General features: G+C 43.6%; 1 protein-coding gene across 4 annotated transcripts in view; it reads left to right on the forward strand.

The window, feature by feature from the left end:
- Positions 1 to 13,436, forward strand: part of LOC149308049 (GTPase-activating Rap/Ran-GAP domain-like protein 3) — a 58,718-nt gene extending 45,282 nt beyond the window's left edge. For all 4 annotated transcript variants that reach the window (XM_089534979.1, XM_089534977.1, XM_089534980.1 and 1 more), the window contains 13 exons: positions 64 to 138; positions 878 to 989; positions 1,714 to 1,812; positions 2,650 to 2,763; positions 3,086 to 3,261; positions 3,396 to 3,554; positions 4,177 to 4,243; positions 4,833 to 4,940; positions 5,190 to 5,308; positions 5,442 to 5,577; positions 5,730 to 5,933; positions 6,303 to 6,411; positions 7,005 to 13,436. In XM_089534979.1, the coding sequence (XP_089391105.1) occupies positions 64 to 138; positions 878 to 989; positions 1,714 to 1,812; positions 2,650 to 2,763; positions 3,086 to 3,261; positions 3,396 to 3,554; positions 4,177 to 4,243; positions 4,833 to 4,940; positions 5,190 to 5,308; positions 5,442 to 5,577; positions 5,730 to 5,933; positions 6,303 to 6,411; positions 7,005 to 7,158 (1,632 nt within the window). In that variant the 3' untranslated portion in view covers positions 7,159 to 13,436. The remainder of the gene's footprint in view (positions 1 to 63; positions 139 to 877; positions 990 to 1,713; positions 1,813 to 2,649; positions 2,764 to 3,085; positions 3,262 to 3,395; positions 3,555 to 4,176; positions 4,244 to 4,832; positions 4,941 to 5,189; positions 5,309 to 5,441; positions 5,578 to 5,729; positions 5,934 to 6,302; positions 6,412 to 7,004) is intronic.
- The last annotated feature ends 63 nt before the right edge of the window (positions 13,437 to 13,499 follow it).

Below are 13,499 nucleotides of genomic sequence, written 5' to 3' on the forward strand. Positions count from 1 at the left end.
GCAGGTAGAGGCAGCTTGTAATAAAATTCATTTTATTTGTCCTGTTGTGTACCTGTACCCCAGGCGCTCAAACTCAAAACGATTGTGAGAGGCGATGCCCCTGCTATTCTGGCAACCACCAGCTTTTGTAAAAAAGAGGTGAGTGAGTTGTTGTTAAATGAATCTTTGTGACCAGACTGGAAGCAGGAGAGTTTGCTCAGAAAACCCAAACAGGTTCTGCTTGTTGTGGGTGGACTGGCTGATGGATTACCCATTATAAACCATTTTTTCTGGCTCCCTGGGCCCTCCTCAAAGCAATGTTTATCAGGATCACAATATAAAAACAGAACAGAAACAAAACTTTGTTTAAAAAAGAGGCCAACAAGAGTTTAAAAGTCTGACAAAATAACACAGGTTTGACTGTCTGTCAGGAACTGAACTAAAGATGGAATCTGTGTGAATGCCTTTGGGAGGAACCACTGCAGTCATGATGCTTCTACAAAAAATACCCTGTCTTGTGTACTCACCAACTTTCTTTAAAATCAGGTTTCTTGCCCTTATGAGGATCTGTGCCTGCTGCTATCTCATATAACAAAGGGATAGGTGAACTCTGTTGGGAATGTCCTGTTTAGCCTCTTTACTCTCCCAGTAACCAGCAAACCCAGAATGCATGACACAAATTGATATTTAAAGTCAGCAGATATACAGATATTTGTGTTTTTATACAGGTTACAGAATTTAAATTGGTTTTATTCTCCTCAGGGTCATAGGTAGGGGGATTTCAGCCCACACCCCACAGAAATACAGAGCAGCACCTTGAATTCCAAGTTATCTGCAGTTAACTCAATGCACTTCAAGAACTTAACATGGTTATGGTTATGGTTATCTCTTTCCACAGCCCTGGGAGTCCCAGTGTTTCTGCAGCAATTTCCCCCATGATGTCGTCTGTGCAGATTCCTGGGGCCAGTCACTCCTTGTTTCCACAGATGTCGGTGTCCTACTCTTAGACGGTTAGTAGATGAACCTATGCTTACAAACAGGTACATTCATGCTGAATTGATATCCTCAACGAGGAGGTTAATATTCAGCTATTTTGTTCCTGCAAGTGAGACAAATAATTTCCACAATTTTCTCCCTACTGTGGAAAAAAACAAATATTGATGCACAGGTCTATCCATTGTGCACACATCTCAAAATGTTAAGAGGAAATAATTCTGCCCAGAATATGCATGGGGTTTTGCTTGTGAATTGTGGGGGTAGGGCTGGCAGCAACCCCCCTCACTGTTTCCAGGCAGCCATGTGTTGTTTTTTTTTGTACAAGACTGCTGTTCTCTATGCAAAAAACTACAATCTTGTACAACAAAGCCATGCATTATTTTGTGTGTATGCAAGACTGATGATTTTTGCATACGGTTTTTGCCATGCAAGATGGCTGCTTGTTGCTTAAAAGACAACAATCTTGCACAAAAAAACCACACTGTAGCTGCCTTGAAACTTTTTGTGCAACCCCCCCCCCCCCCTTTCACATGCAAAACCCCTTGTATATTTCTGCGCAGAATAATTTCCCAAAGCACTTCGGGGTGTACAAATACTCAGCAAAAACTGCATTAAATCCTTGCTCCCAAATCGGTTTCCTGAGTGTCAGAAACCCCATTTTTAAACTAAGTAATAATGGCAAATATTCTTTCCATCCCTCTGATAATGTGCTGAGGCCTGTTGATCTTTCTCTTCCAGATGGGCAGCCTTCCACCCCAGTGTTTGATAAAACTTTACAAATCAAGCAGATGCACATACTAGAGACTTTAGACCTTCTGATTGCAAGAGCAGACAAAGGTAATGAAGCTATAATCACCCCAAGATTTGTAGCTCTTGAGAGCTTGCTCACAACCTTATGCTTTCCATAATAAAGGCCTTGCCTGCCTGTGGATTTTGGATGTTTTCTTCCAGATCAATACAAATTGCATCTGCCTTCCATGATGAGCATTCTCCCTTGGTGGAGGTAGAGGCTGAAAACAATTTGCAGAGTATCCTGCGAAAATGAAAACAAAAAAATCCCTGAGTATCTTGCGTCCAAAATCTCTGGATGCCTATCCGGAGCCTTCCCTAGAGTCACTGAAGCAGATCATTAAAGAAAGACAGCTAGATGGAGTGCCTTGGCTTGCCAATATCTGCTGCCTTGCAGGAGATAACAGAGCAAACCATGATTGCCTGCTCTGCCTGATGCTTGGGAAAATGATGCTTCAAAAATAATCAGTGGCCTCGTCTTTCAAGGGAGGAAAACCCAGCAGTTTCCTACCTTCCCTTGTGCAAAAAGGGGCTTTGCTTCCCCTATTTTCTATCCCTCCACCCTGTTTTAAGGTGCATCTCAATCTTCATTGAGTGAACCTGGAGATCCCACCTAAGTCCTTCTTTATGTTCTGTCATTGAGATGCTGGACTTCTCCTAATAAGGCAAGATTCTAGTCCTCATGGTTCTCAGTAAAAGGCTAAATTCAGTAGGAACTTATACCAGGTAAATGGATTGGTTAATGTGGTCTAGTATTATCCACTCTTACTAGCAATTACTCTTTACAGCCGGCATGCATAACATTTTCTGGAGTGTTTTGTCAGTTTGCTCAGACATTTTAAGAATCTTCCTTCCTTTAATGTCTTTTTGCTTCCTGTCCGACAGGGAAGGATTCCCGCCTCCTTGTCTTCAGGCTGAGTGCTGTGCAGAAAGGCATCGAAGCCAAGCAAATCAAGACCAAATGCGATTGTCGAGAAAACAAACTGGAGAAAACAAAAGGTGCCATGGAACTGTTGGATGTGCCATTTGGGGTGATGGTCCTTTACAGAGTCAGAATGTGCTTTGAACCTTACCTGGACACCTGGGTCCCATTTCTAAGTAACCACAGTTTAACTTACCCCTCCCTGTCATTCTAAATCCAGATGGCACACTACTTGCCTAACATGTTGCCCCTGCGACATCCATCTTGTGATCCAACAAAGGAGCGTGACAGTGTGTGCCCTCGTCACAGCCATCCTCTCTCATCCCTCTGAGCCAGTGTTCCTTTCCTGAGAGTTCCTTTCAGGGCAGTGATTAAAGTTTGTTAATGTCTCTCACCCAGGCTGCCATTTGTATGCCATCAATACCCACCACAGCAGTGAACTGCGGATTGTTGCGGCAATCCGAAACAAGTTGCTCCTCATCACCAGGAAGTTCTGGCAGTGGGAAGGTCTGAACAGTGCCCCCATGATGTCACCTCAATCGGAGTCCCCTGTGGAGGAATTCCAGTACATCCGGGTAAGTTTGAGGTAAATTTTAATTGCAGAATTATACTGTTCACACACACACACACACACACACACACACACACACCCTGCATGCATACTGCCATGCTTTTTGCTGACTCTGACTCTGTGTTCTCTGGGATGCAGGAGATCTGCTTGTCTGATGTTCCAGCCGTCATGACGTTGGTGGACGGACCCACAGGAGAGAATGACAACCTGATCTGCGTCGCCTACCGACACCAGTTTGACTTGGTCAATGAGAGCACGGGGGAAACCTACCGGTTACATCAAGTTGAATCAAGCAGGGTAGGTTAAAGCTGACATCCCTTCAGAAACTCAAACCACCCCTGGCCTATCTTGTGTGGTGAAGGTTATCTTCAATGCAGCACCAATTCACATATTGGTGGTGTGATTTACACTACGGGTTTAATCTTTGCTTAGAGAATCATTAGGCTTTGTGTGCAAAAACAGACACAGAACAATAACATCATCTGCTGAGATCCACTTGGCATGCTTTTCCTGTTCTGCCCCCCCCCCCCCCCACACTTTCCACCAGCCACTAAATGGCTGGATGGAGGGGCTATTGAAGCAAAACTGAATCCTCCAGGGCTTTTGTTGTTGTGGAGGGAGGAGGAGAATACCAGCTTCCGTAATGACCAAAAAAGAATATGGAATCATAAGTTGGACTTCAACTTGCATATTTCATCAGGAGGATGCTATCCCACATACATAAAACAATTGCAAAAATTGAAGGACTAACTGAAGGCATTAAAAATTGATCATATTGATTGGGTCAACAGGGAATGAGGCAGGCCAGAGGGGAAGTGTCTCCTTTCTGCCTGATGCAACACCACTGAATTGTTCTTGAAGAGATTGTAGTAAGCTGATCTTCCAGCCCTCCCACTACCCTTGCCCGTTATCATTGCAGGTTAATTTTGTTGCAGCTATTGATGTGTACGAAGATGGAGAAGCCGGTCTCCTCTTGTGTTATAACTGTAAGTATTGCTGGCTCTCGCTGTCTTAGGGAAGCGGCCTGGCATTTGTTGAAGGCTGTCTTTTGGTTCCATGCTGTACTGACGTAGAACAGTTGTCTGAATCTCATCATAAAACTGGTTGGGGTGGGAAGGACCATAATCAAAATGGCTTAAGCAGTTGAACATCCTGGTTTATTGCAGAAGGTTGCTGTGGAAGAGAAGGGAAGGATATACGAAAGATTTGCGTCATGTAAGGCCAACTCCTAAGAGCTACCAGTCTGTTTCCAGGTTGAATTCAAAGTGCTGGTTATGATCTTTAAAGCCCTAAATAGGTTGGGTCCAGACTAGCTAAAGATGATATCTCTCAATGCCTTGTTTGCCTGATTCTAATGGTTCAGCATGAGGCTAACAAATGATTCTCATGCTCTTTTGATACATTTAATCCAGCTCCCCTGTGTAGAGAATAGGAAGTCAGTATGAAGGGCACAGTGCCAGGGCCAGCGAAATGGCTGCCTGCCTTAGCTCCATTCTGTTTTCCTGCCAGTCCCATATTTGGCATCAAGGTCTGTGTCATTTTCTTATTTGAGCTAACAAGGACCTCTTGTTACAGATGTCTGCTACTACCGCAAAGTGTGCCCCTTCAATGGGGGTTCATTTCTGGTCCAGCCATCAGCATCTGACTTCCATTTCAGCTGGAATCAGGTTCCTTATGCTATTGGTAAGGAGAACCAGATGCTGGGATGCATGCTTGAGCGATGTTGTCTTTTTTTCCCAAATATAAATTTTATTGTTATTTTTACTTTGGAGGATAATTGACAATTAGTATACACACACACGCGCACACACTTGATCTATTCAAACTTTAACACAAAACCATTAATACTAACATATAACTGTCAAGTTAATAATCACAATAAACCATATATTAATGTTCTTCATTAAAAGGCCCCTTTATCTCCTCTTGCAGTTTGTGCTTTCCCTTACATTTTGGCCTTTACCACCGATTCCATTGAGATCCGATTAGTGGTGAATGGAAACCTCGTTCACACAGCTGTGGTTCCTGCACTTCAGCTGGTGGCATCAAGGGTAAGGAGGCAGGGGACAGGAATTGACTGAGTGGCTGGTAACACAGAGACAAAATAGCTTACCCCTATTTCTTTTAGGCCTTGGGCATTTAACCAGTTCCCATTAGATGATCCACTCTTCTTTCTGTTTCCAGTCAGATATCTACTTCAGAGCTGCAACAGCTGTGAGTGAACCATCCAACAGCAGCTCAAAGGAGACCAGTTCCCCCAGTTCCCCCCAGACGCCATCAGTTCACGAAATCCCTGTTTTCTCTCCTTCTGCAGCTGAAGGTAAGAAAGTGAGAGGTGTTAGCAAGTGGATCTTGGCTTCAGCAGTAGAGATCAAGCTTAAGACATTGGTCTGCAGCCTTTTCAGATCTCAAACGCACATTTCTTTACAAATTACCCAAAGGAGAGAGAGGTTTCTATTCTTGTCATTTCAGGTGAAGCGCTGTGTAAGAACATCTACAAAATCCCACTGAGCAACCTGGTTGGCAGAAGTGTTGAACGACCACTCAAGTCCCCTCTGGTTCCCAAAGTCATCACCACACCAACATCCACAGGCGGCATCCCTATGGCTCCATCCTTACCATTGTCGCGCATAGAGATCAAAGAGATTGCAAGCAGAACACGCAAAGAATTACTCGGTAAAGTCTGTGCAAATAATTCTCAGGTCTTAGGGAACCCCTGCATAAAAAAATATTGTATCTTCAGCTTTTTTTAAGAAATGTTCTTTTATCAGTCACGATTTCATGGAATTCCTAGTGATTCTTTCAGAACTGTAGGGTTCCAGGGAACTCTGGTTGAGAAACAATGTTATTCTCATTCCCGAAAGGAGGGTGGTGTTCCAAACTATGGTCCTTTCATGCTGGTTATTCTGTTACATGCATATATGATTGCCAGCCACTTCAGAAGTCCTGTTGAGTCAAGAGCAATGAGAATTTTCTTCTACAACTCTAATAGCCATGGTTCTTTTTCACTGTTAGCTTACAGTTTTTCTTTTATTCATTTTTCAGGCCTTCTAGAGTCTGTTCCCAAGACAGAAGGAGGGCAGAAGCAGAAGAAGCCTCCGCCAAAACAGTCAGACCCCAAGCAGGGAACTGTACGGTCAACAAGCAGTGACAGGTACAAATGGAGTGGGAAGCCCATCAAAGACCTCCTTACTAAGCCAGACCTTTGGCTTTTAATTCCTTTGGCAGGGGGTTCTTTTAATGGGCTGTGTACCTTGATGTCTTCTGTTATATTTTAAGTGTGTTTCAAACTGCTCTAACTTTGTGAAGTCGAAGGCTTTCATGGCCGGCATCCATAGTTTTTTGTGGGGTTTTCAGGCTATGTGGCCATGTTCTAGAAGAGATTGTTTCTGACGTTTCGCCAGCATTTGTGGCTGGCATCTTCAGAGAATGCTGGCATGGAAGAGAGTTGGGTGTGTATATATACTGTCTGACCCTGGGTAGGGAGGAGTGATCTAACTTTGCATCTTAACTTTAGTCTAACTTTGCATTTGATATTTTATAAGTATTTGTTTTTTAACAGTTGCATTTATAAATTCTCTGGGGTACTTTTTACAAATTCATTATAAGCCACCTTGGGTCCTGTGCTGGTAGAAAGGCGGGTTATAAATAAAAATTAATTGATTAAAATAACTGTTTTGTTTCTCCCTGCTCTCTGAGGTTCTCCCTGCCCGACCCTTGGTTTCATTTATGCTTTCCTCTCTGCAGGCTGGTTGAAAGCTCTCTCGAAAGTGCTTCTGAAGATCGGCACTTCTCTACCAGTTCAGACCCCGACACAGCCCCCCGGGACGAGAGTCCCCCTTCTGGCAACCTCTTTCAACTAGGGGCTTCCTTTGACGAAGACACCATTGACTTGAAATAAGAACAGAGACACTACACTTGCACACATCTGTCCTCGGCCTTCCCTCCCTCCAGTTTACCCCCCTTTTCCTATTTTGTACAACTCTTTAAAACAGTCTTTAAAACAGTCTAGGAAATCACACGACACTTTCTAGTAATCCTGGAAGTAGAAAATACTAGGCGATCAAACTTGGGAATGCCCAGCATTTCTAACCCCTTGAATTTTGGGGCCCTGGCGGGTGGGAGGGCATCAAGAGGTATGCTTCATTGTATTTTTCGTGGTGAAATAGTACACTTGTGGCCCAGTTAAAGCACTTTAGCTGATGGATCAAATGAGTTTTAACCCATTGGTTGGTTAAATCCCTATATCTTTGAATGTTATCCAGACATTTGCTGGGGGATAGAAGAAAGAGCTGTCCAAAAGTCAGGAGAGTCTTCTCTTTCCCCCACTGCACCCAAATCAACCACCAACAGCAGCCTCTGTGATGGAGCAGAATGTGAGGCAGAGACCAAGTGGCCTCGGAGCATGATCCGAATGACCCAAGGAAGGCGGAAATGCTACAGAGCACCCATATGGTATGCCAGGAAGACTTCAGAAGCAGGATGGAGATAGACCAAAGGAGTATTCTGGTTCTCAGTCTGCTGAAGGTTATAACCACTGCATCTCCCCCTTTGTTTTCTCATCCAAAGGCTCTAACAGAGACCAAGTCATGATCTCTGTACAAGAAGGAAGGGAGGGGGGTAAAAAGTATTAAGATGGCACCTGCTGCCTGCAGTTTTATTAAGTCCTGCTTGTGGGTTTGCTAAGAAGGAACTTTCTGGACAAACTGGATGCTGGACTAGATATGCCATTGGTCCCTTTTACCTTATGATAAGTTTAATTTTTGGAAAAAATGTGTTAACCAATGAATCGTGGGCACCTTCTCAGCTGATTACGAAAGAAAGTTGTTGTGCTTATCTAACAAATTAATTGCATTGAGGTTGCATTCTGTTAGAATAACTGTCTTTTCCTCTTCTATCTACTGTAGCAGATTTCCAGTAGCAGTTTTCTTGAAGTGAAGCCTTTTTTAAAAAATCCATTCAGTGTTCATTTTCCTTACCCCAGTCTGCACTGTTTGTAGTGATGGCACAGATGTTAATGGTAAAAAACCAAAACAATACTTCCTTGTTTTTATTACAGAAAACGTTAGGCACAATAGGATGTTTGTACAGCAAAGATGTCTTGTTTCTCCATTCCGTCCCACCCCACAAAAAAAAGGTGCAGGCTGAAGCATAACTGGCTTTGGCCGACTGAGCTTCCCTCATTTCCGTCCTGAGACTGTTAATCCGTTTGCCGGAGAGCTAAAAAGCAGAGCTGGGGACATCAGGTAAGATCTGGTGTGTCCTGGCCTCTCCGGCCAAGGAGCCAGTTGATAGTTTTTGCAGAGAGCTGAAAGAGGGGAAGATGTCTTCGCCTCTGTTAAATGAGCCTTGCAGGTTTTTCCTCTTTCAGTAGCCTGCTAAACCTATTTAACCAAAGGTGAGGTTGGAGCAAAAGAAATGTATGCTTGACCCTGTTGGATGACCAGTTTCTCTTAAGTCACTTTCCCCCCTCTTTCTGGAATTGTTTTTTTTTTTTTATGAAGAAAGTGAAGATATAGGTAGAAAGCTGGCCCAGCAAGAGAGAGACTTTGCTAGAACTGTGAGAAGCTAGCTTTTCACCTGCAGAATAGACAGGCTCCAGCACACGAGTAGCATTGAACCCCACCTTTTGTCCATCTCCCCTTGGGTTCAAATCTTTCCCCTTCTGAAGTTGCAGACAGAATTGCTACTCATTTTTATAACTACGGATCACAGTAGTTTATTGTCAAGCGGTTCTGTCTGCTTCTGGAGATGCGTCTTTTATTTATTTAGCTGCATGCACGCACCCTGTTGACCAATGAAGCAATACTTTTAAGAACAGAAATGACTTGTCTTTGTCACTAAGCAAGGCTTTTCCTATGGGAGTGCCATACCAAGCAGAACGGTATTTCTCATTTCTAAAAAAGGGTCATGTTCCTCACTCTTATGAGCAAAGGGTGATTTTTTGTTTGTTTGTTTGTTTGTTTTAAAGATGAAGGCAGTGTTTGCTTTGAGATTAGAAGGAAGGTGGTCTAAGAAGGGATTCCCAAGGGGCAAGGAACTGTGACGCAGTTCGTGGTCCTTGCTTACGGATCCCATTTTCCACCTTCCGTTTTCCTACCTCCTTTGCCCACCGTAATTCCATGAATCCAATCCCTCCATCCCTTCTGTTAACGCAATTGCCTTATTTTTGCCAGTAGGACAGAGCACTTCAATCTCTTCTAGAAGGAATGATTGTACTGAATAATCCATTTGATGTTATGCCCAATGCCAAGGAACCAGGGCATCTAATACACAGAGGGTGTATTAGATCGCTGGATTCACTTTTGTTCAATGTTTCTCATTTAACGCAAGAGGATTGAACAACCGGCCAAGAGAGACTTAACAGGTGCTGTTCCAACAAATGTGAAACAAAAAGAAATCAAGCCACGTTCTGGCAATTGTAGCACTCTTTTTGTGTGGGGAAAGAGGCAAGACAGTATATGGGTTCAAGAGGCAGCTTGTTCATTTGTTGTCTTTCCCTTTGTGGCCTTTCAGGGGGTCTGTAAAAGCTGGCCCACCTGCCTGGAAGATGGGGCTATCATAATCCATAACCCCCTTTCTTTGGCCCTTGGGCTCCTGGTGGTGATGAATGATAGGCTATGGTATGGTTGACCAAAATGCATACTAGGCTTGGGGATAAGCTGGAGAAGAGCAGAACCTGGAGCATTTAGGGGACAGAGAATCCTGTGCTAAGGAGCAGGATTGCTAAGGTGATGGGAGTTGTAACCCAATCCATCTGGAGGTACCCCAGGTTGAAGAAGTCTTGGAATCAGATATATACCAGCTGTAGTAACTGTGAGGGCTGATGTTGTTAGCAGCTGGCCCTTTAGGGTGATGTTTTCCATCTGTCATTGGTGATACTCCATGAATGCTTGATCTGACCTTTGGGTATCTGTGTGTCATTTTGGGGTGTTCTCTGGTTCCTTTTTCTGAGATTGCAAATGACAAGGATAGTAAATAATAATGACTGAAGACTGGTCGTCCCGCTTTAGATTTCTAGGCCTGTCTAGAACAGACCACTTTTTCCTTCCCCTCAATATCGTCGTTTCCTTCTAAGAACAGTTTTTTTGGAGAGGAGGGTACAAGCTTAATGCTGTAAGGGACAGTGTGCATGCATTTTCAGAACCCATGAGCCCATGTTTTTTTCAGTGTGCATCCAACTATAGTTGAGGGCCTCCTCCTTGCAGGTTAAGGTCTCTTGCAAAGTCAGCTCTGATACTCTTTTTCAGAAATTGAAAGTATAATTTGAACTCACAACTCCCAGAAATGAAGACTTGGGAAGCTGTAGTTCCATAAGTGACTTTTCCAAGGTCTTCCCAGAGAAAATGCTTGGACACACATTCAGAATTGACCTGCAGGCCTTCAGGCATTGTAGGGAACAAACACAGACCAGTATTCTGGCTGCACAGGGCTTGGTTGCTCTTTCTGAAGCTCTTTGTAACCTGGGAACTTGCAGGGACAGGCAGGTTAAACTGGAGGCTTGCGTACTTACTTATCTCAGTGGAGAAATTTGTCAGAGAAAGTACTCTCAAAGGCTTTTTAAAAAATTCACAGCATAGATGCCAATAAGAGTGTGACCGCTGAATCACATCAAACCCCAGTTGAAATTTTGCCATGGGGCTGGTCTGCATTGGAGAGGTTAAAACATTTATATAGTTAAAGCAGCTGCAATTGGGGTAGGTGGGAATTAACTCTCCCTAGTGCCATTTTCCCATTACGATCGCAGACTGAAAACAGCCATTTGTGCAGTCATGGGGGAAACACACATAACTGATTGTGTTTTTTCCACCGTGGGCAAAGTCACCATACAGAGGGGAGGGCAATTTCAAATCAGGGATCAGAGGTGGGCGTATGTGATCAAACCATTGCCCTTTTCAATTGCTGTAGCCTTGATCCAATTTGCACATGGCTCCCCTGCTATTAACTTTTTAACCTTTTATAAACAGGTGGTTTTGGATCATGGCTCTTGCATCTAGCTCTGGCCAAATCCATCAACTCAAGGTGGCCATAGTTCACTCAGCTGCAGCGTGGGTGTAATAATACCGGCTTACCTTTCAGGGAGGTTGCCAGAAAACGTACGTGGCGTCTCTTTAACTTTCTTACATATGTATGAAAATCACTCCTTTTGGGGAATCTGAAGAGGTACCCTCCCATGTTTACAATTTATATGCAGCTGGCAGGGTGCAAAACACCCCAATAAGAGAACATTTAAAAACTGCAAGCATAGCTTCGTTCCTCCCTCCCCACTTTTTTTGTACTTGAAATTTTCCGATGTATAAATACAGGAGAAAAAGAAGATTAGTCTGTTAGCTGCCCCACAGCCTTTTCGTTATTGCTGGTCTTAAAAAGTCAGTTGTATTTGCCGGTTTCTAACACCTCTTCCGTGACCTTCTTGTTCTTTCCCAGTTTGCCTCTTAAAGATCTATATTTTGCTATCTTGTCTTCCTTTAAAATAAAAGAGCAGCCCCAGAAAGCTTATAGTAGGCAGTTTTCTCCCTTTTGGTTCGGCAGCAGCTTGGTTTCAGAGGCTGCAAGAACAGCAGCTGCTTCCCAGACCTTCCACTGTTGCAAAAAATCAAAATGAATAAATACTACAGCTACTACTAAGACAACATAGCTGCCCTTGAACAAAAGGCACCAACTTTGCTGGGACAAATGGCAAAGTTTGCCTCTTTCAAGCAGGATCTGAAGGCACTGAGATCCCTGCCGCGTTTGTAACATTGTGCGTCCCATGATCCATGACATCGGTTGCCGTTGCATGTCTGACCTCTTTGTCCCATCCGACGACCAAGTCCACATTTCCCCCATAGCATTCCTGTGTGTCTGAAGTGATGGTATCTTCTTCTTTTTTAAAGGGAGTTTTTACTATTTTCTGCAGGTATGATTTCCTAATATTTATTAAGTATCTTTCTCTCTCTCTCTTGCCAGATGGAAGGCACTCCGATGCTAACGTTTGTACAGAACAGTTTGTCGTCAACCCTGGTTGCTTGTTTTCCTTAAAAGCCCTTGAGCAGAATCCAGCATGGGTTAGTCGTGAGGCAAAGGCAGAAGATGGGGAAGGCAGTGAAACTCACCTCTGGCCTCTCTGGGTTCCAGTCTGAATCCCCAGTGATGTGAGTAGGACTTGCCTCCATCTTAGTATCTAAGAATTAGTGCTCAAATTACAGTAGAAGCTTTTTCTCATGGCCCTGTATTAGCTCATGGCTTTTAGGCTATAACTGGGGTCATTGAAACTGGGGAAAGTTGAGAGAGCCCTACCTTTTGTGAGTGCCAGCATGGTGCAGTTGTTTGAGTGTCGGACCAAGGCTCTGGGAGAATAGGATTCAAATCTCCGCTCGGCCATGGAAACCTGCTGGGTATCCTAGGGCAAAGCAGCCTCTCTCAGTAAAAAGCAATGGCAACCTTGCCAAGAAAAACCCATGATGGGTTGCCATATATCAGAAACAACTTGATGGTGTGCACCACCAATCCCCGCCTTCTGTAATTTGAACCCTGCTCAGATGCCTTGCAATTAAATGTGCATCTAGGCAGATGCTTAACATCCTGTTGGTTTGTTCTAACTAGAGTAGACCCATTGAATCAGCACATCCTCTGGAGTCAGTGGGTTTGCTCTAACACTACCAACAGGATTCTAGGCACAGCCTTGGTCATCACGAAGTCTCATGAAACAAATGGGCAGATTGACGTAGAAGTAAATCCCAGAGTTCAAGCATCCCTGATCTTTAGGAAGGTGCGCCATGCATCTGGTTTACTCTAAAGAAATCCCCACTGGGGCATGTGGCAGTGTGCAAGATTGCTTCACGCCTAACCGTTGCTGGATTGTGCCCCTTGACTGTTATCTAGTGGGGTTTTGTACTTTTCAATGATTATGTACTGTTGGCCTGTGGCTTACCCTCTTGTGAGTCTCAAAGCTTAAATTATACCACCAAGTGTCTTAAACTCGATTGTATTTGCCATTGTTTTTAAAGTAAATAATGTATTAATTTTTGTTCTCTCTTTTTTTGTGTTTTCAAAATGTAGCCTGTAAAGAAAGAGAACCAAGGTATAAATATAATGGCAAAAATCTGTTCTAAAAGTACCATAGACCACAGCTATAAAAATGGACTGTAGGTTTTTTCTTCTTCTTCCTTGATATGTAATAAATATTTATGACATTTGGTTCTGCTCTTTTTTGCCCGCCAACCACAAGGTGGATATGTCCTGATGGAGTGGAGTAAGTGT

Source organism: Sceloporus occidentalis, unplaced genomic scaffold (assembly GCF_023333645.1).
Source record: "Sceloporus occidentalis isolate IW3139 unplaced genomic scaffold, rSceOcc1.0.p SCAF_8, whole genome shotgun sequence".
In the NCBI taxonomy this organism is placed as follows: Eukaryota; Metazoa; Chordata; class Lepidosauria; order Squamata; family Phrynosomatidae; genus Sceloporus; species Sceloporus occidentalis.